This window comes from Onychostoma macrolepis, chromosome 07 (assembly GCF_012432095.1).
Source record: "Onychostoma macrolepis isolate SWU-2019 chromosome 07, ASM1243209v1, whole genome shotgun sequence".
Classification (NCBI taxonomy): domain Eukaryota; kingdom Metazoa; phylum Chordata; class Actinopteri; order Cypriniformes; family Cyprinidae; genus Onychostoma; species Onychostoma macrolepis.
Genome location: NC_081161.1, coordinates 40,673,765 through 40,694,709, shown reverse-complemented (window position 1 = coordinate 40,694,709; position 20,945 = coordinate 40,673,765). Strand labels below are relative to the sequence as shown.

General features: G+C 36.5%; 1 protein-coding gene across 1 annotated transcript in view; it reads right to left on the bottom strand.

Moving 5' to 3' along the window:
- adamtsl3 (ADAMTS-like 3) overlaps positions 1-20,945 on the bottom strand; it is a 183,362-nt gene that overhangs the window by 153,205 nt on the left and 9,212 nt on the right. Inside the window, 1 exon segment of the mRNA XM_058780368.1 lies at positions 2,095-2,214. Within this exon segment, the coding sequence (XP_058636351.1) occupies positions 2,095-2,214 (120 nt within the window).

Below are 20,945 nucleotides of genomic sequence, written 5' to 3'. Positions count from 1 at the left end.
GAAAATGTAAAAATTAGATAATTCAAAATATGGATGAATATTATAATACATAAACAATATTAAAATAAAATAAAAAATAGATATAAACTGAAACTAAACTCTGGGGAAAAACTAAAACCAAACGAATACTAACAATAATATAATAAAAACTATTGAAATCCATGCCAAATTGATAAACTGGAGAAAAAAAATTAACATACACTATATACTGCAGCAAAAGTAAGAGCAGTATGGTAGAATGCAATCTCAAACACAGCCATTGCGAATGTTTTTGCACACATACACACACCTATCAGCGTTGATATACAACAGCAGTGCATTAGTAAGAGCTCATATGAGCAGAAATGCTTGGAAGTTTGTCCTAACAACAGGAAGCAGCATGTGTTTGCGTGGTTGCCGTGCCACCGCCACATTCCAGTATTAAATCAACATAATAAAAGCCATCCTTGACATGCATGCCAACACGTCACAAACATAACAACTGGCCTGGAAACAGACATCAGTGCTGGACTGACACGAACCAAGGTTTCCATAACAGGCCCCAAAACAGTCCGATGGCACACAGTGTGTCTGGGTTAATGGCTCCCAGGGCAGGCGCTCAAAAGAAAACAGTCAGGCAGAGCTTTATAATGCCTATAAACTTGGGGTTTACCTGGACTTTCCTGTTACAGAGGGTTTATCGAGACGGCCTGGCCCAAATTCCCCTTAAGCCGAGGGGCTGATCTGAAAGCTTTAACTGATTGTACCGAGGGGAAATAGCCCAACAGCAGAGTCCTGAACAACCACTAACACAGAGCCTGTCACTGAAGCTTATATTATATCTGTGATTTGTGAACAAATCACAATATACATTATCGACAGGTCTTGTGCTCCCATTTTTAATAACTCTTTCACTATTTCAGAATGGATAGTTCTGGTCCTGGATACTGATTGGTCAATAAAGCTAAAAGCAAAAATACTGCTTAATATAAAAATATAATAAATCCATTATTGTCAGGGTCAGTGAGATGGTTTTGAAAAAAGTCTCACCAAGACTGCATTTATTTGATCCAAAATACAGTAAAAATTATAAATACAATTTAAAATAGCAGGTTTTTTTTTTTAAATTTGAATATAGTTTCAAATGTAATTTGAATGTAACACTTAAATGTGAAACTTTCTATTTTTTTGTGGAGACTGTGATGCATTTATTTTTTTTCAGGATTCTTTGATGAACAGAAAATTCAGAAGAACAGCATCTATCTATATGCAGTCTTCTGAAACATTATAAAGGTTTAATGTTTAATTTAATGCATCTTTCTGACCCAAACCTTTGAGCGATAGTGTATAAAAATGTTATGTTTTATATAGATATACAGTAGACTTTAATAAATTGCATTTATCCATTTCTGCATCAAAAAAAGTTGATTCTAACCTGGCCAATGAAAAAATTACATTCAAATCAGAATTTGTTAAACTTGACAATTAAGGTTATATCATATTAAATGTTAATCATAGCACACAACACAAATTAAAATAAAAAGTAGCACTAATGTAATTTCTCACTATTCTTCCAACTGTTTTTCTCTCAGTGGAGTGCAGAAACGACAGACACATATTATTTATAATGGACAAATTAATTGCTGACTCTTTCAATCATACGCCAAGTTCACTTTTCTACAAAAAACTCATGCAATGCTAATAATAAATTTATAGATCTGTTCCAAAACCTAGTGAGCTGCCTACCTAGACAGCATGCTGCAAAGTATAATTAGGAATAATTAATAGGAAGCATAATAATATATCATAATAAAAATAATTCAATTCATACCTTTCATTCAACACTGAATAATATTGATAAAGAAATGTTAAACCTAAATGTCTTATTTTACCCAATGCTAGTAGACAGCAAGGCAGCCGACCTGCTTTTAGAACAGAGCCTATTAGATAGTATTAAATTCAAGAAGCTAATGAACCATGATCGTTTCTCAGAGCAGAAGTTGTACGATGTGCAATTAAATCACCACAAAAGGAAGTGGCAAGTGTGACTCAGGTTTAATTAATAAAAATAATTTCAACAGATGAGTACTGAGCGTGTGATGCTGTGTTTCTGACCTGGTCATCATAGCGGTAGGTGAGATACTGCTCTCCTGTTGTGTCTTCCAGAAAGCTTCCTTGTGGAGAAAGTGCAAATTCAGGGAGGAAGTAAGCACTCTGCGTCTGGCTCGCAACTCCCTGTAAAACAAGACCACAACAACCACGTTAAACTTATCAAGTACTGCGGACATCATTTAGGGGCCTACAGCTAACATTTTTGAGAAAGCAAATTGTACTGTATGTATACAAAAGATGTTATCAAATGTTATCGGTGTTCAACTACTGCACATAAAGATCAAGCTGAAATTTGTGTTAATTGAGGTAGAAAGGTTTACTGAGAATCCACAATTTAATGATTCTGGTTTTAGTTGATAATAGATAAAGTCTGTCAATGACCTTTTGAATGTTAACTAGGTTATTTCACTGGACACATATGACTTTGTTTCTTCTATTGAACACAATAGAAGACATTTTGAAATATGCTGGTAACCAACCGGTTTCTGTTTCTGTATGGACAAAAAAAAAAAAAAATACAATGGAAGTCAATGGGAACCAAAACTCTTGGTTTTGGTTCCAAGAGTTAAACTTGGTTTACCAACACTCTTCAATACATCTTCATGTTACACAGAAAAGAAAAAAAAAAAAACAAGTTATACAGGTTTGGAATGATATGAGGGTGAGTAAATTATGACAATTTTAATTTGAACTATCTCTTCAAATGACCTAATTAATATTCATGAGTTAAGCCTATTTGTACATTTTGTTCCAAATTTCCATCCTGAAAAAATAGTGGTAAAAAAAAATTTCACTCGGAAACTGCTAGTAAATTTCACAAACAATTACAAAGAAACAGCAAGTAACAGATTGCATTAAATATTATTTTAAAGTAGCTAGACAAATTTTGAAGTAGAAATACATAAGTAGTATTTTCTCTTATACATACTCCAATGATCTTTGTTTTACTTAGAACTTCAAATAAAATTCAGTGTATAAAATGCATTTTATATATACAGTATCAGCCACTCTTTATATCAGCCACTCGCAAAATAAACTCATAGACTGACATAAAATAACCATCCTGACTCATAAAATGAACCTCGAAACCTGCCAGCTGCTATCCATCTCTGACATCCCCCAAACTAATAGGAGATAAAAGACTACAGAATGTAAAATTTAACTGTTAGTGTGTCAAAAGTTCATTGTGTGACAGTAAGAAGCCCACAGAAGAGAAAGCAGCTCCGGTTTGTTAGAGCTGAAATTCCCTTTGCCTTAGAGGTTTATTGAGGAAGATTAGCTGCAGCACATGAACCAAATCCTGAATCGTTCAGACCAATTTGAAGTAGGTTACCATGTGTTTACCGTGCTAATGCTAGGCTGACGGCTTTCTCAGAACGGCCTGGTGACACACTTATAAACAATTTATAGAAGTTAAGGAGGTTATAAAATCACAGCTAGCTCCTGAAAAGCTTTTTTCCCTCCCTGCTCATTAAAAGGGGAACTATTTACGAGTGCTTGAAGCTTCAAAACAAAATGTACCAGGTATCAAAAGTGAATCTAGTTTTGTACCTGAGCCCAGGGAGTGTCTGCTAGGGCGAGCGTGTGAGGCTGACTACTTCTCCAAGCACTTACGCCCTAAAGAGCAGCAGAGTTTGGCACACGGTCAGAGGAGCCGCCCGGCATGCTTTCATCAGCGACACAGACTTTCACTGACAAGCCTGAATTAACAGTTCTGCTATCCATGTGTGTGTGTGTGTGTGTGTGTGTGCAAAGGTTGGACAAAATTCAGAAGAATTTTAAGAACTGCCTCCAAATTCAGAGTCACAACACAGAGGAAGTTCATTAGTTCATTAGTTTTGCAACCATAAATTATTTTTGATTCAATTCATTTTGAATATTTACATAAAAAATGCTGGGTTGTTTCAACCCAACTTTGTGTCAAATATGGACTAACCCAACTTTTGTGTTAAAAAATGAATGTAAAAAATTAACCCAACAGCTGGGTTAGTCCATATATGACCCAAAGTCGGGTTGAAACAACTCAGCCATTTTTAGAGTATATGTTTATTTTTTCCTCATATGTAGAATACAGTAATATACAGGTGCTGGTCATATAATTAGAATATCATCAAAAAGTTGATTTATTTCACTAATTCCATTCAAAAAGTGAAACTTGTATATTATATTCATTCATTACACACAGACTGATATATTTCAAAAGTTTTTTTGTTTTAATTTTGATGATTAGAGCTTACAGCTCATGAAAGTCAAAAATCAGTATCTCAAAATATTAGAATATTTACATTTGAGTTTGAATAAATGACCATCCCTACAGTATAAATTCTGGGTATCTCTTGTTCTTTGAAACCACAATAATGGGGAAGACTGCTGACTTGGCAATGATCCAGAAGACGAACATTGACACCTCCACAAAGAGGGTAAGTCACAGAAGGTCATTACTGAAAGGTGTGGCTGTTTACAGAGTGCTGTATCAAAGCATATTAAATGCAAAGTTGACTGGAAGGAAGAATTTGGGTAGGAAAAGGTGCACAAGCAACAGGGATGACCGCAAGCTTGAGAATACAGTCAAGCAAAGCCGATTCAAACACTTGTGAGAGCTTCACAAGGAGAGAACTGAAGCTGGAGTCAGTGCATCAAGAGTCACCACGCCAGACGCCTTCAGGAAAAGGGCTACCAAGCCACTTCTGAACCAGAGACAACGCCAGAAGCATCTTACCTGGGCTGTGGAGAAAAGAACTGGACTGTTGCTCAGTGGTCCAAAGTCCTCTTTTCAGATGAAAGTAAATTTTACATTTCATTTGGAAATCAAGGTCCCAGAGTCTGGAGGAAGAGTGGAGAGGCACAGAATCCATGTTGCTTGAAGTCCAGTGTGAAGTTTCCACAGTCAGTGATGATTTGGGCTGCCATGTCATCTGCTGGTGTTGGTTCACTGTGTTTTCTGATGTCCACAGTCAACGCAGCCATCTACCAGGAAATTTTAGAGCACTTCATGCTTCCTTCTGTTGACGAGCTTTATGGAGATGCTGATTTCATTTTCCAGCAGGACTTGGCACCTGCCCACACTGCCAAAGGTACCAAAAGCTGGTTCAATGACCATAGTGTTACTGTGCTTGATTGGCCATCAAACTCACCAGACCTGAACCCCATAAAGAACCAATGGGGTATTGTCAAGAGGAAGATGAGAGACACCAGACCCAACAATGCAGATGAGCTGAAGGCCACTATCAGAGCAACCTGGGCTCATAACACCTGAGCAGTGCCACAGACTGATCGACTCCATGCCACGCCGCATTGCTGCAGTAATTCAGGCAAAGGAGCCCCAACTAAGTATTGAGTGCTGTACATGCTCATACTTTTCATTTTCATACTTTTCAGTTGGCCAAGATTTCTAAAAATCCTTTCTTTGTATTGGTCTTAAGTAATATTCTAATATTTTGAGATACTGATTTTTGACTTTCATGAGCTGTAAGCTCTAATCATCAAAATTAAAAGAAATAAACATTTGAAATATATCAGTCTGTGTGTAATGAATGAATATAATATACAAGTTTCACTTTTGAATGGAATTAGTGAAATAAATCAACTTTTTGATGATATTCTAATTATATGACCAGCACCTGTATACAGTACATATAAAATAATACAATTTGGAATATTAATTTAATATATTAATAATACAAATAATGTATTTACCATTTTCTAGACTGCTCTAACTTAATATAATTTTGTGTGTATGAAAATATTCGATGTTGTAGGATATCAAGGGTAATTCATACTTAAAAATGAAAATTTATTTTTTAAATTTAAATTCCACTAGTCATTTTTTTCATTCCGTATGTCAAAATATAGGATGAAATTAATTTAAAAAGATATTATTCTTCAATACACACACACGCACATGTATGTGTGTGTGTGTATGTAATTTTATTGGAATGGGATATGTAATTAAAACTACATTATAAAACGGATAGTTCCGATCCTTGATTCTGTTTGGTTGAGCCGCATTCGAAGCTGTTGTAAATTACACTATAAACATACACCTTTGTTTACATTTGTCGAGTTGTTGCCGAGTGTGTTGCTTGGCAACAACTTTGTTGGAACCACAACCGTTTCTAAGGAACTACATTGTTTAGCAGAAGAATAATGTTTTATTAATATCATTACATTTTATTTGCTTTGTTTTATTTTGTGAAACCTTGCTACATATATGGAATAACCATTTTATAAAAGCAATAAGCCCTGTGAAGCCGTGGTTTACAGTGAATTTATAACAGCTAAGGGGGATAACAACGCCCCTTAGCTGTTACAAATTCACTGTAAACCACGGCTTCTTGGGGCTTATTGCTTTAGTATATTACATAAATAAAAGTATACAATAAATCAATTCAAAGCCAAAATAAAGATGGTACCCTCTGTTATTGTTGATCACAATCGGTGTGTGTGTATGAAGTGTGTTTATGTTTGTCATGTACATTTTTGCAGTATGTCTCCAGACACACAGTTCAATCCAGACTCCTTACAGCCTAAACAAGTCTTTTGTGTCACCTCTCCTGTCCCTCTGCACCCCTGTAAACACCCCGCCATCTGTGTATACAGGAGTGCACACACACACACAAATCCTTCAGGTACTGACTGTGTTAGCAGGGGACATCTTCTTCAATAAATTCCCTATGAGGCCCCAAGATACCTCACAGGGGCCCACACAGACTTACGACAACAAACTCCCTCCTGTACGTGCGAGCAAAGGAAAGAGTGGAGCAGCTCAGCCATCTCTCATCATCTCTCACAGGAAACAGCCCTGACAGAGCAAAAATAATATGGCTAACAGGAATGACTTTCATTTCATAACCAAGAATAGAAACCAAAGGGAGCAGCACAAAGCACTGCAAGGATGTTCACATTCCGACATACAATCCTTTAAGTGCCCTAAACAAAAAAACTAAACAAAAAGTCTTTCAGTGGATGAGGGCTTCAAACTCCCTTCATAAGAACTACCTCTGTTTCTATACACAAATCAGATCTTAATAGGCTTAATGCTGGGTTTTTCTTATTTTATGAGAAAGTACTTGGATGGCTGCCTCTAAATCAGTTTAAAGGCCTATTCACACTAAGAACGATAGCAATAAAGATAATGATAACTGTATTAGTGTCCACACCAAGAAACAATAAAGTTGTGTTTATTATAAGTGTGCGCTGCAGTTTCATCATCTGCCTCTTTAAATGCTTTAACTCTTTCCCCGCCATTGATGGAATTTTTCAGCTTTCCTTATGATAAATTACAGAATGTCTGGATCAAAACAGGGCAAAGAACAAGCAGAAACAAGCGATCACATATGTAAGCCGATGATTATGTAGAATAATTCAATCATCTAGCATTAAACAGCATATAAATCAACATTACGGAATTTGTTATTATACGTTTGTGCTACTGTTTCATTGCCTGCCTCTTTAAATGCTTGATTTCTTTAAAAACAGGTTGATTTTGATTGGCTGTCAATGGTTTTAATCAACAAAAAAATCACTGTTTGGATTTAAATAAGCAACTACTGAAGAGTTTATGATTGGATCATTATCACAGTGATTAATATGATTGGTTACAATTCTTTTAACCCTAACTGATGCAGTGTGCAGCTCTTCATTTCTTAAACAACCATGTCGGAAGACATTCTCATGTCCGTATTCCAGGATGACAATGCCAGGATTCACTGGGCTCAAATTATGAAAAGAGTGATTCAGGGAGCATGAGAAATCATTTTCACACATGAATTGGTCACCACAGAGTCGTGACCTTAACCCTGTTGAAGGTCTTTGGGATGTGATGGAGTCGACTTTGAAGAAGGGTCTGACTATGCCATTGTCAATACAAGAATTAATGCAATTCTTGATGAAAATAAATGGCAGTCTAATGTGTGCGACTTCTATTTTTGGCCAGGAAGTGTAGCTGTGGTATGGACTCACCTATTTTAAATAGAAAATTCTCAAATAATTAACTTTTAAAAACTTCACATTTATTGATATAGTTAAGGCCTATATACTCCAAGAACTATAACTATATTATAGGGATGCACGATATTATCGTAGCGTTATCAGAATTGGCCGATAATGGCTTAAAATGTAAACATCGGCATTGGCCCGATATGAAAAATTATGCTGATATATTTCGGCTATCGGCCAAAATGAGTTGAAAAATATCGGCATATTGGATATCGGCAAAAATCAAATATCTTATATCCCTACTAAATTAGCATCCACACCAACAGATGATAATGTTATAAGTGTACACTGCATTTTTTAAGTGCTTGAGAACTTTAAAGCTGAGTGGATTCTGATTGGCTAATGCTTTTATAGTTCAACAGCTAGAAAAAAAAATTCTAAAAGTGATTCCAACAATAGATCGAATGTTTAATTAAACTTTATGCTTAGCTATCTTCCTTGCTGTGAACGGCTCTTAACTCTTTCTGTAATTTACCCTGATTTTGATTCAACTTGAACATCAGGTGGCCTGTGAGTAACCGGACTGGGTTTCCTTCAACTTAGAGCCACATACAAGCTCATTACTAAAGGCTCCGCTCACTTCCACTGGCATTTACAAGAGCCGGCACAGGTGTGCGTGTTTTTATGTGCCAGAAGATGTTTCATCAGGCACTCTATTAGGGAACTGTAGATACATTGTCTCAGCAGGGCATAAGTGCCAAATAAGTAAAGCACTAAGTCGACGGCCGCGCCGTGAGTTCTAACTTCAAAGATTGGAAGCGAAAAGCTCGGCTTTGAGCGAAGGAATGTCACGGCGCTGTCAGAGCGAGTCTACTCAACAATGTGGAGAAAACTCTGGCTAGTCTCTGGGTTTATGGCAGCAGGCCAGTGCCTTTTCTCAGACCGGACTAACCCTAGATAAGCTTTTGACTTTTAGCACTCAGTGCCAAGGATCAGTACAGTCAGAGAAAGACCTAATCCTGGATCATAACTTCCAGAAAGAGCGCTTCGTTAAAAGGGCCAGGTTAACATCTGGTCACTCGAACATTCCTCAGCTCTGAAGTCAGTGGGACAATGAAGATTCATCATTTACCCTGAGCAGCGTCTATGGGGTGGTAAAAGCATCCTGGCTTTAAATCCTTTGGAAAAAGCGTCAACAACAATTTGGGTCACATGCTCCTTGTAAGACAATCATATAATGTCCCTGACGTCACGTAAAAGCTTTCAGAGTATTTTTTTACGAAAGTCAGTTACTATTGGCAGAAGCTATAGAAATGTAGTCGCATAGTGAGTCATAAAAGAAACCTACCAACTTTTTTTTTTTTCACAGCACAATTCAAATTTAGATCTATCTAAACTCAATACATCATGGACAACATGTTGAAGAATACTGACCTGGCCAACAGAATTATGATTTTGCACCAGTGAAGTGGATGATATATATTTATAAATCTAAATATGAATGTATTAAATATAAATACAGTAGATTTTGTTTTTAAAGAAATTAGCACTTATATTTAGCAAAAATGTATTGAATTCATCAAAAGTGACAATAAAGACTTAAAGACTTTTGAAATGCTGTTCTTTTGAACTTTCTATTGATCAAAGAATCTTCAAAAAAAGTATCACAATTTCCACAGAACGACTGTTTTTAATATATAATAATAAAAAAAGTTACTTGAGCAGCCAATCGGCATATTTGTGTAGGATCATGTGACACTGAAGACTGGTGTAATGATGCTGAAACTTTAGCATAAATAAATTACATTTTAAAATATATTCAAATAGAAAACAGTTCTTTTAAATTGTAATAATATTTCAAAATATTACTGTATTTTTCATCAAACAAATGTAGACATCTTATCGACCCCAATCTTTTGAACAGTAGTTTACATACATATGAACATATGGTCACACTTTATATTAGGTGGCCTTAACTACTATGTACTTACATCAAAAAATAAGTACAATGTACTTATTGTGTTCATATTGTATTGCAAAACACTTTTGCTGCTATTGAGGTGGGATACGGGTAAGGTTAGGGACAGGTTTGGTGGTCTGGGTAGGTTTGAGGGTGGGTTAAGGTGTAAGGGATGGGTCAGCAGTGTAATTATAAATGCAATTACAGAAATGAATTACAGATGTAATTACATATAGGTATTTTAAAAAATATAAGTACAATGTAAAAACATGTATGTACACAAGTGCATTGTACCAAATGATTAATTCAAATGTAAGTACATAGTAGTTAAGGCCACCTAATATAAAGTGGGACCGAACATACCAACTATAGTTAAAACTCGTGTCAGTTTAGATTTGGAATTTGGAACTTGGAATTCAAAAAGTGAGTCAGATGCTTAATTATTTTTGAGGGATTCATCAAAAGAATATGAATCAATTACTAGTGAACTGGCTGAGGGAACATTTGATTCAGACTGCAAGCTCACAGTCACAACTGTTTACTTCTTTTGCCTGATACTGAATCTCCAGCAAGACAGCAACTGTGCTCCACCACTGAAAAGTGGTGCTGTAAACACTGGACCAGGAGAGTCTGTATATACCAGAGCCTTTAGTAGTGACGTGCGGCAATAGTTCTGGTGACAACATCATCCACCCACCTGCTGATGGATAATGCATATTCATCAGTGTAATCTCAGCATGTTGCAGCCTCTTTGAACATATTCCAATCAGTGAAAGCAAAACTGCCCAGCAGGGATGAGCTTGCTCCCTATGGCCATACTTTGATGTTCTTGGTGACTGTTTTTCTCGTACCAGAAGCGGTTGGTATGCAGGGATTAATAGAACAGAAATTTGGCTCATTCTTGGGAACAAAAAGCAACCCAGAGTTACAAACTTCAGGCTATTGCCAACCAAAGTGCCGTGATTCTGCAACATTACGCATATCGAAATTAGTCCACAACATCCCACTCAACTGGAATACAAACTATTGACAAACTATTGGCAACTTGCAAAATTTGAAGGCTAAAATACCAAAGTACAAAGTTAATGGAGTTCATTGTGTGCTTTCATTAGCCACTGGCACTGGTCCGTTCTGCTGGTACTACCCTGAGGCTGAATGTTTTAGCAAATGCAGGTGTTAGAAGATGGTGCCAGATCTTTGATCTCATTATGAAAGCAGGCCTTCCATCACTCAGAAGTCATGCAGCACAAAAAACACTTTTGTTCACGTTGTCCTCAAGTCCCTGACATGTCATCCTCAAGTTCTTACCTCCAACCCATGAATCTCCATCTCACAGGTACTCAATTCTATTGAGCAATTGTCAAATTTAGATTCGAATAGAGATTTGTTCACTTAATTAGGGCTACACAATATATCAAAATAAAATCAATATGGCAATAAGGTTTGTCAAATAACACAAGCTGCAATTTAAATTAAATATATGCAGTTTCACAGTGAAGTTTGGCATTTACACAAATATAGTGCAAACCAAGTAACAAATTCAGGTTATTAAAACATAATTAAAATTATGAAATGTCCAGTTTTCTTGTTATGAATATAACGTTGCTTAAAGGTTATAAAAATGTTTCTTACAACATTAATTTAAAAAAAATGCTAAAATGTCCAGTTTTCTTGCTGTGATTATAACATTATTTTTAAGATTAAAACATTCACGTACAAGTAACATCATAATATTCTTAACGTTTACTCTCAAAGTTGTGAGAATGTATCAAATATTAATGAATGTTCCGTAAACATTACTTTAAGAATGTTTAGAACAATTTGCTCTGTATGCTTCATGTTAAATTCTGACATTTAATCAATAAATGAAATTAGAATAATTAGGCACCGAGCTTCTACCAATCAAATGAAATCAGTATTTGTCACGGTGTGGTGCGGGAGAGAAGCACTAATACGACGAAGATAACAATAAACAGTACTTAATAATCCACATATGGGACGGACAGATGGACGGACGGACACACAAGGGTAATACAGACATAAGACCGGACGAAGAAACACTGAACTGAATACAACTTATATAAGGAGGTTAACTGACCTGAACATAATGACACAATCAAACATAGACAGAAACTAGGTCGCACAGAGCACATGGGGAATGAAAAACACAACAAAACAGTCCTGGGGTGTGACAGTATTGACAAAATCCATTTTTGCTGCATCTGAAGCAGCATTTACATGTCATTGAGTCATTCATTCAATTCAATTTGTTCAAATGACTAATTCGTTCAGGAATGAAGCAAGTGACTTTCTTTACGAGTGGATAACTGAATCATTGACTCATTCATTCAGGAACTAAACATCACTCTGTGTTTTTGGAGAACAACGTTTCTGTCTAACTCACAACATAGCTGTTTATTGAACTGTTTGTATAAAAACAATACATTTTCAATCATGCTGATATTTGGGAAAAACAGCAGGCTCGCTCATGTGACATATAAATAAAAGACAAAAACACATACAGAGTATTTTTGCCCCCATATATATTTTGTGTTTTGTTAATTTTTTTGCAAAATGAGTGTCATACCCAATAATGTCAGGTTCCACATTGTTAAAACAACAATTACAATATTATATCACACACCTCTAGTACCAGCCATCCTTATTTTGATACTGTCATTAGTCTTACAGCAAGATTGTCCTTTTTTGGCTTGTTCCAGCTGTATGTTGATCTCTGTTATCTTCTGAAGGCACTTTAATAAGCAAGAGCTCAAGAGGATGGAGGTTCATGTCATGGTAACACTTTTATCAACGCGACACCTGTGACAAATGTGCTTGCAGCAAGCCAGCAAGTGTTTCTAGGTAACTAAGGTAAAGCTTGGCAGTTGCCAAACACTCATTCACATATCTAAACACACATAAACTTACATACTTACAAGGCAATTACGCACAACTTGCTTCCTAAAACAATTAGGAGGCACTTGATGGCATCAGCTGCTGCTCACTGAGATGTGTAAACAAGAGCAGACCACTGGAGGAGGAACTAACCATTTTTGAGCACTAATCAAATACATCCATTAATTTCTAGAAGTTGAATATTAGTAAGTTTCCAAAAACACACCAGAGTGAGCCATCAACTATAGAAGCCTGTTTCCGCCACTGAATAAAAAATAAAAAAGGTAACTTTTTCTCAGTTATGACCTTTTTCTCTAATTATGAACTTTTCTTGCAATAGTAAGTTTATATCTTGCAATTCTGACTTTCTCGCAATTCTGACTTTTTTCTTGCAATTGCGAGTTTATATATCGCAATTCTCACTTATTTTCTCAGAACTGTGAGATATAAACTTGCAATTATGAGTTATAAAGTCAGAATTGTGGGATATAAACTCACAATTGCAAGTTTATATCTCAGAATTCTCACTTTTTTCTTGTAATTCTGACTTTTTTTTTAGAATTGTGGACTATAAACTCAGCATTGCAAGTTATAAAGTCCAATTCTGAAGAAAAAAGACTGACTCTCTTTCAAAATCGCAAGTTTATATCTCACAATTTTGACTTTAAAACTCGTAACTGCTTGTAATAAAGTCAGAATTGCGAGATATAAACTCAAATATTTTTTTGTTATTTCTTAGAATTGCACGTTTATGTCTCGCAATTCTGACATTATAAACACATTTGTGACTTTTTAATTACACAATTCTGACTTTATAACTGACACCTGTGAGTTTACATCTCGCAGTTCTATGTAAAAAGTCAAAATTGCAAATTTGTATCATCAGAATTGCAAGATGTAAACTTGTAATTGTGAGAAAAAAGTCAGAATTGTGAAATAAAAAGTCGCAATTACCTTTTTTATTCAGTGGCGGAAACAGGCTACCATAATCGACTCCACAACCAGCCAATAATCCAGCTTGATTGATGGCTTCTGTGCACTGCTGAGGTTCTGACAAAACAATAAAAAGCAGTTATAAGACAATAACCCTAAAGTCAACAGTTCCCGCCAGCATTGATGACCACCCCATGAGCCGTGTTCACAGAGCTCGGGTGACGTGTTTGGGGAAAATCCTGTTGAGGAATTCTGAGACGAGTCTGGCTGACCTTGAGAATGGGAATTGGGTAAACATGAGGATCTGCTAACAGCTGTTCCTGATCTATTTGGGTACCTGGACATAGAACAGATTACCATAGTATAGGATATTTGTTTTGAGGTGACATGGGCTCTGTTCCAAAACCTAGTGAGCTGCCTGAATGGGAAAAAATAGTGGAGAGAATATAATTAATGTACCCAATCAAACAACAGTTCATCATTGTTATGAGGTACTGATGTATTATAAGGCTCAGTTTTCAAGTTATGTCAAGTATATCATAAAAGTAAAAAGGTTAAATTAGTTAGCTACAGGTCAAAAGTTTGGAATAAGTTTTATTTTTAATGTTTTGTTCACCAAGGGTGCATTTATTTGATTAAAAATGCAGTAAAAACAGAAATATTGTGCAATATTATTTACATTTTAAACAACTTTTTTATACTTCAATATATCTTAAAGGGGTCATCGGATGCAAAATTCACTTTACAAGTTGTTTGAACTTAAACAGAAACACACATCCATCCTTTAATGATAAAAATCCACCCAGTGTTTTTTTTTTTTTTTAAATCCCTATTTTACAATCCCCTTTCTCAAATCAGGCTGTTTTCAGATTCCTGTCAGAATGACGCAGTTCTGCGCAGGCCGCTCCCACCATAGTTGATTGACAAGACCGTCTTACCTTAGACCCGCCCTGAGTGAGCCGAGAGCTGTACGCCTCCGGTGCAGGGGAAGACAAGATGTCTCAGATTAAGCGATTGAGGTGCTTTGTTGTTGGATGTAATAATGAATATAGCAGTCGTAATTTACTCCCGATATCTGAGCCACTGAAGACGAAGAGGATTAACGTTACTTTCGTTTTTGAAAAGAATGCGCGGATCCCGATCTGCCTAAATGCGTCTATGTTTGCACGAATCATTCGTGATCCAGCTTCATCTACAGAAGAAGTGAGTATAAGGGTTTTTTATGAATCTTTGCAAATCGCCTTTCCTAATAATGTGCTAGTTAGCCAGTTTACAACCTAAAGTAAACAGTATTTCTCGTCACTCCACGGAAGAGAGGGGCAGGGTCAGCAGAGCTCATTAGCATTTAAAGCAACATGGACTAAAAAACAGCTTGCTGAAAACGGAGCTGATTTTGACAGGATAAAAAGGGTGTTTTTTACACTACCATTGAGAAATTTTAACCAAAATATATTATAGACTTTTCATTAAGACCCTAAAGAATCATATCAACTTGTGGAAAATGGTCATCCGATGACCCCTTTAAAACGTACATTTATTCCTGTGATGCAAAGCTGAATTTTTAGCAAAGAATAAAAAAAAAGCTTTTGCCAATTAATATTTTTGTGGAAACTTTATTTTTCTTTGTTTTTGTTTTTTTTTTCTTCAGGATTCTTTGATTAACAGGATGTTCAAAGGAACAGTGTTTTTAAAAATAGAAATCTTTTGTGACATTATACATGTGTCACGGAAGAAGACTCAGACAGCGGATTAGAATATAAACAAGTATATTTATTGACAGCAACTGAAGCAGAGGGTAATGGCAGGCGAGTTTCAAGGGCAATGGAACAGTTCTTGGATAGATGGTGACTATAACCTTGTATCATGTCTTGCAGGAGATTGTGGAAGGGAGACGGAAGACAGCACACACCTCTTTGATGAGTAATGGTAAAATCCACAAGGAAATGACAACAGGAGCAGATGTTGGGACAGAGCACAGGAGAACAAACTGGAGGAGACACAGAAGGTAAGTAAAAAGGCAAGTAGGTAGCTCAATGAATCGGCTACTAAGACCATGGGTATATAATGCCAAGTCCAGGAGCACTGGATGGAGAGCTGGACGGAACCAGCAGAGACGAGGGAGACGATGGAGGGCTGGACGGGACCAGAGGAGACTCAGGAAACGATGGAGACGATGGAGGGCTGGACGGGACCAGCGGAGACGAAAGAGGCTCAGGAGACGAAGGAGAGCTGGGCTCCGCGTTAAGCTCCGTGACTTGAGTGGGCTCCTAGCCGGACTCTGGAGAGCATTCTGGAGCAGACTCTGGAGTGAGGACAGGCACAGAGAACACTGGGGTTAATGCCAAGTCCAGGAGCACTGAATGGCGGGCTGGAGACGACACTGGAGCGAGCTCTGGGGCTGGAGCCAGAGCTGAAGCCGACACTGGAGCGAGCTCTGGGGCTGGAACAGACACTGGAGTGGGTTGGGGCGTCAGCAACTGAGTGACATTAACATCCTCATCGACCTCACCTACTGTGAAGGATGAACCAGCTAGCAATAGCACATGATCAATATATTGCGCCAGGGAACCAGGGGTTGTAGCAGCTGGTGCTTGGAGAAAGAGGCGATCATTAAGAACACTCCAGAAGACAGCCTTTAATGTCCCATCATTCCAAGGCACTTCCAACTCCTCAACATAGCACTCAATCGGGCGGCCATCTTGGGTTATGGAGAGAATTAATGTGGTAGGATCAAAAGTGGAGCTCATATTGCTGCAGTCGGTTGTGGTCTGGTCTTCTGTCACAGAAGGAGACCCAGACAGAGGATTAGAATATAAACAGGAATATTTATTGACAGCAACTGAAGCAGAGGATAATAGCAGGTGAGTATCAAGGGCAATGGATCAGTTCTTGGATAGATGGTGACTATAACCTTGTATCTTGTCTTGCAGGAGATTGTGGAAGGGAGACGGAAGACAGCACACACCTTTTTGATGAGTAATGGTAAAATTACCATTAATTGGTGTGTGCAATTACTAATCAGTTGAGGGTGTGCGCTGTGATTGGAAGATGGGGAGAGAGCCTGACTGATCTGTGACAACATGTCTTTACTGTCACTTTTTATCAATTTAATTAATCCTTGCTGAATAAAAGTATTAACTTCCTTTTAAATAAAAAAACGTATACTGTTCTGACCTGAACCTTTTGAATGGTATAGTGTATATGCATTACATTTTTTACTTCATGCATGTTTAAATAAATGTCCTAGTTTCGTGAAATAAAGTCTTATCTGGAATCTTTCAGCAACTCAGAAGTGATTCAAAATCATGGAGCAGGTCACAAATATTTGCCTGTGTGTTTATGCTTATTAGAGTCCCACATCATTTGATTAGCAACATATGTTAAAATTCAAACTCTGTTGAAATCACTAGTGGCCTGATTCTCCTGAACGCTATCTGCATGACACAAGAAAGTTATGTTCCAAATCTTTCACTTACAATGTTGCATTTCAGACTGAACGCTAGCAAGGCAGTCCAAGGTTTTGGAGCAGAGCAATAATCTTTTTACCAAAACAAGAAACATTTGCTCATATTGGCCTGTCGAGGCGAAGTCTTGACAATTGAGATATTTATGAGAGTAAAAACTGTACACATTGTTGCAATATTTCAGTTAATCACGTTAAAATATTTCCATTTCTGAAATATGTCTGAGTCTGGAAGCAGCCCAAGATAATTCTGCCTTCCACTGTTATATTTACTCTAGTCCGTGACCCCCACCTCGTCTGCTCTTAACCTCCTTAACAGTTAACGCTTCTTATCACCCTCCCCTACAAGCACCAGCACTGACACATTTGACTCCAGGCCGGCTCGCCACTGGCCAAACCTCTTCTGTTTCTAATCACACCCCTTAACACGTCAGCTTAACGCCACTCCACCTCGCTAACTCTTACCCTGCCTCCTCCAACTCTAATACCAACAAAAAAGTCCCCGTCCTCTCGAAAAAAAATCCTGCATCCACAGCGTCTGCCTGTGGGAAACGTCCAGCCTTGGCTCAGCAGGAAGCGCGGGATTTACCGCTAAGCATTTAATGGTCCTAACATCCATAACTCACACTTGTCCATACCACCCAAAATAAAGTGGGGGGTTGAGAGGCACAAGATATATTCCCTCTTTCAACTTCATTATGTTCAAACTCAACATGAAATGGCATTTGAAACTTATTTTACTTCCTTGTCCGTGAATACTCAACGCTTGACTTGATTTCATCCATCAAGAATTGATTGAACAAAAAAAAAAATGCTGTTGCATACCAGATCTGGTTTTGATTTAACAGATTAAATCGATTTATGACCTTTAACTGACAAAAAAAAAACATAGTTTAAAGCATCTGTATGACCTTTGTTGCATTATTACTAATAATCAAAGTAAGATTGTGCATGTAAATATTTACTGGAGACTTTTGAAAACCTATTTGAAAACAGTTATTTTTCTGCAGTAATAATGCTTACTGTGCAGATATTACATGCTTCACCTTTATTATCAATCTGGAAAAAATAAAAAATAAATAAATAAATAAATATATATATATATATATATATATATATATATTTTTTATATATATATTTATATATATATATATATATATATATATATATATATATATATATATATATATTTGCATGCATTTTAAGTTAGGGTGACCAGAAGGTCCTGTTTTACACTTGAGTAAATATTAAATATTAAATATTAGTATACTTTAAATATGTTGACTTCAGTTTATCATATGTTTTTACTTTTGTACTGCATTTTTATAAAGTCATAATTTTGTTATAATATAATACTTTCCTGATCTGTTATTTTCAAATGTTAGTAATTACCTTTTTTCATAATGTGATTTTTAATGTGATTAATTGTATTAAAACCAGTTAGGATCAATTTGACCCACAAATATAATAATTCTTAAAGTCTTAAATTTGTTATAATACTGTTTTGATCTGTTTACTTTTTTCAAATGTTACTATTTACTTTGCTTTATTTTTTGTATAGTGTGATTTTTGGTGAACTGTATTAAAACCATTTAAGATCAATTTGACATTATTTTTAATTTTTACAATAGTATATGAACCCACAACATAAAAAAAAAAAAAAAGCATTATTAATAACAAGTAAGATTTTAATGATATTATGACCACTGAATCACTATAATGTCCCTGATTTCCATTTCAGAATTCTGGTCACCTTATTTTAACTTGCAAACTGTACATTTGAATTACAATATCTTATTATTGCTTTCCAAGTTTCCAGCTTTCTGCTTTCCTTTCAGAAGTTTAGCTTAGCATGCAACATATAGCTACTTTCAGCTATTGCATTTCATGCTAATTAATTTGTTAAGAAAGCATCTGGTAAAAACAAATCTAAATCATCAAGGATCACCTGGACACTGAAGTTCCAATATGAAGACTGAATCATCTTGTTTGCTAACGTCACGACTCGAGCCCCTGAGGAGCAGAACTTGTTATAAAATATAATTGAAATGATTCCCCATCAGTCTGAGCATTCATGATCTTCACCTCCTCCACAATCGAACTGCATTTTGATTGCTATTCTGTTTTTGATATGAAATGGAGATGCACAAGCTAACAGATGCTGTGAGGTCGAAAAACACTGAGATGAACTGTTGCTGGATATCTACCATATGCAAATCCAAAAGCCGCTTGAGGCACTTCAGTGCGGAGATTGAAATACTTACTGAGAATAATAAATAGTAAAGGTGAGAGAACACACAATTTACTGTATTTACAAAGCAAGGCTGCTTCAGGAAGTGCCTCACTGCTGGGTAAGCAGTTCATACGACTGAATTTAACACTTCGATCACATATCATATGCAGATCACACTGGAAGTAAAATTATAAAGTGTCAGTGCTGTAAGAATGATCTGAAAATTGGGGTAAGATGCTATAAACCTGATGAAAGCTATATTCTCATGAATATAAATAAGGTGACATAACATACTCCAAACTACATAATACAAACTGGTTTGCTGAAAGGCAGGTAAGTGGCACTAGTAACACTAACACGTGCTAAGCTTTCAGTACACTGGCATTGCAATAAGCTGGCAGAAGCTGCTGCTTGGTCTTAAAGAAATAGTTCACCCAAAAAAGAAAATTTGCTGAAAATGTATTCACCCACAGGCCATCCAAGATGTAGATGAGTTTGTTTCTTCATCTGAACAGATTTGGAAAAATTTAGCATTACATCACTTGCTCACCAATGGATGCTCTGCAGTGAATGGGTGCCGTCAGAATGAGAGTCTAAACAGCTGATAAAAACATCAGAATAATCCACTTGTGAAGTGAAAAGAAGAAACAAACAAACCCATCACTGAGATGTTTTCAACCTCAAATCATTGCTTCCAGCTAAAATACAAGTCCTCTAATATTGCTTTGCCTGGTGAAAGTCACCTTGTCTGAATCAGGAGAGAAATGCTCACAGATCAAGCACCGTTTATAAGTAAAAACAGTTCCAAACAAACATGTTGGTAGATTTTTATGTGAAAGAACAACGGGGAATAGACATTTTCACTGGAGGAAGCAATATTATGGATTATGGAGTCATGTGAATAACTGTTTTTTTCAGCTGTTTGGACTCTCATTCTGACGGCACCCATTCACTGCAGAGGATCCACTGGTGAAATCTTGTCCAATAGAGAAACAAACTCATCTACATCTTGGATGGGCTGGGCGCAAGTATATTTTCAGCAACTTTTCATTTTTGGGTGAAATATTGCTTTAAAGCTGCTGTTGAACTTTTTCTATACACCTCACCAACATGAAGCTACTAATAATGCTGAATGTAATTAACATTATGACAGTTTTTAAACAGATTTCTCAAACACTCACTCCATGTATTATTGGCCCAAACAGGCATTGGTTGTGATGCTCAAAGAAACAGAGCAATGTTTTGACAGCACCACAGAATCATAATATTTTCACTTTTCAGGGAATCATTCCACAAATAACTTACTTATAGTGTACCATGCACATTAAATCTGACAGAAAAGAGTATTTTAACTTCCAAAAAATGATTTCCCAGAACGTGGGTTAAAGAATTTCTAAAATGACATTCCCCAAACAGGCTGTAATGGTTGCTAC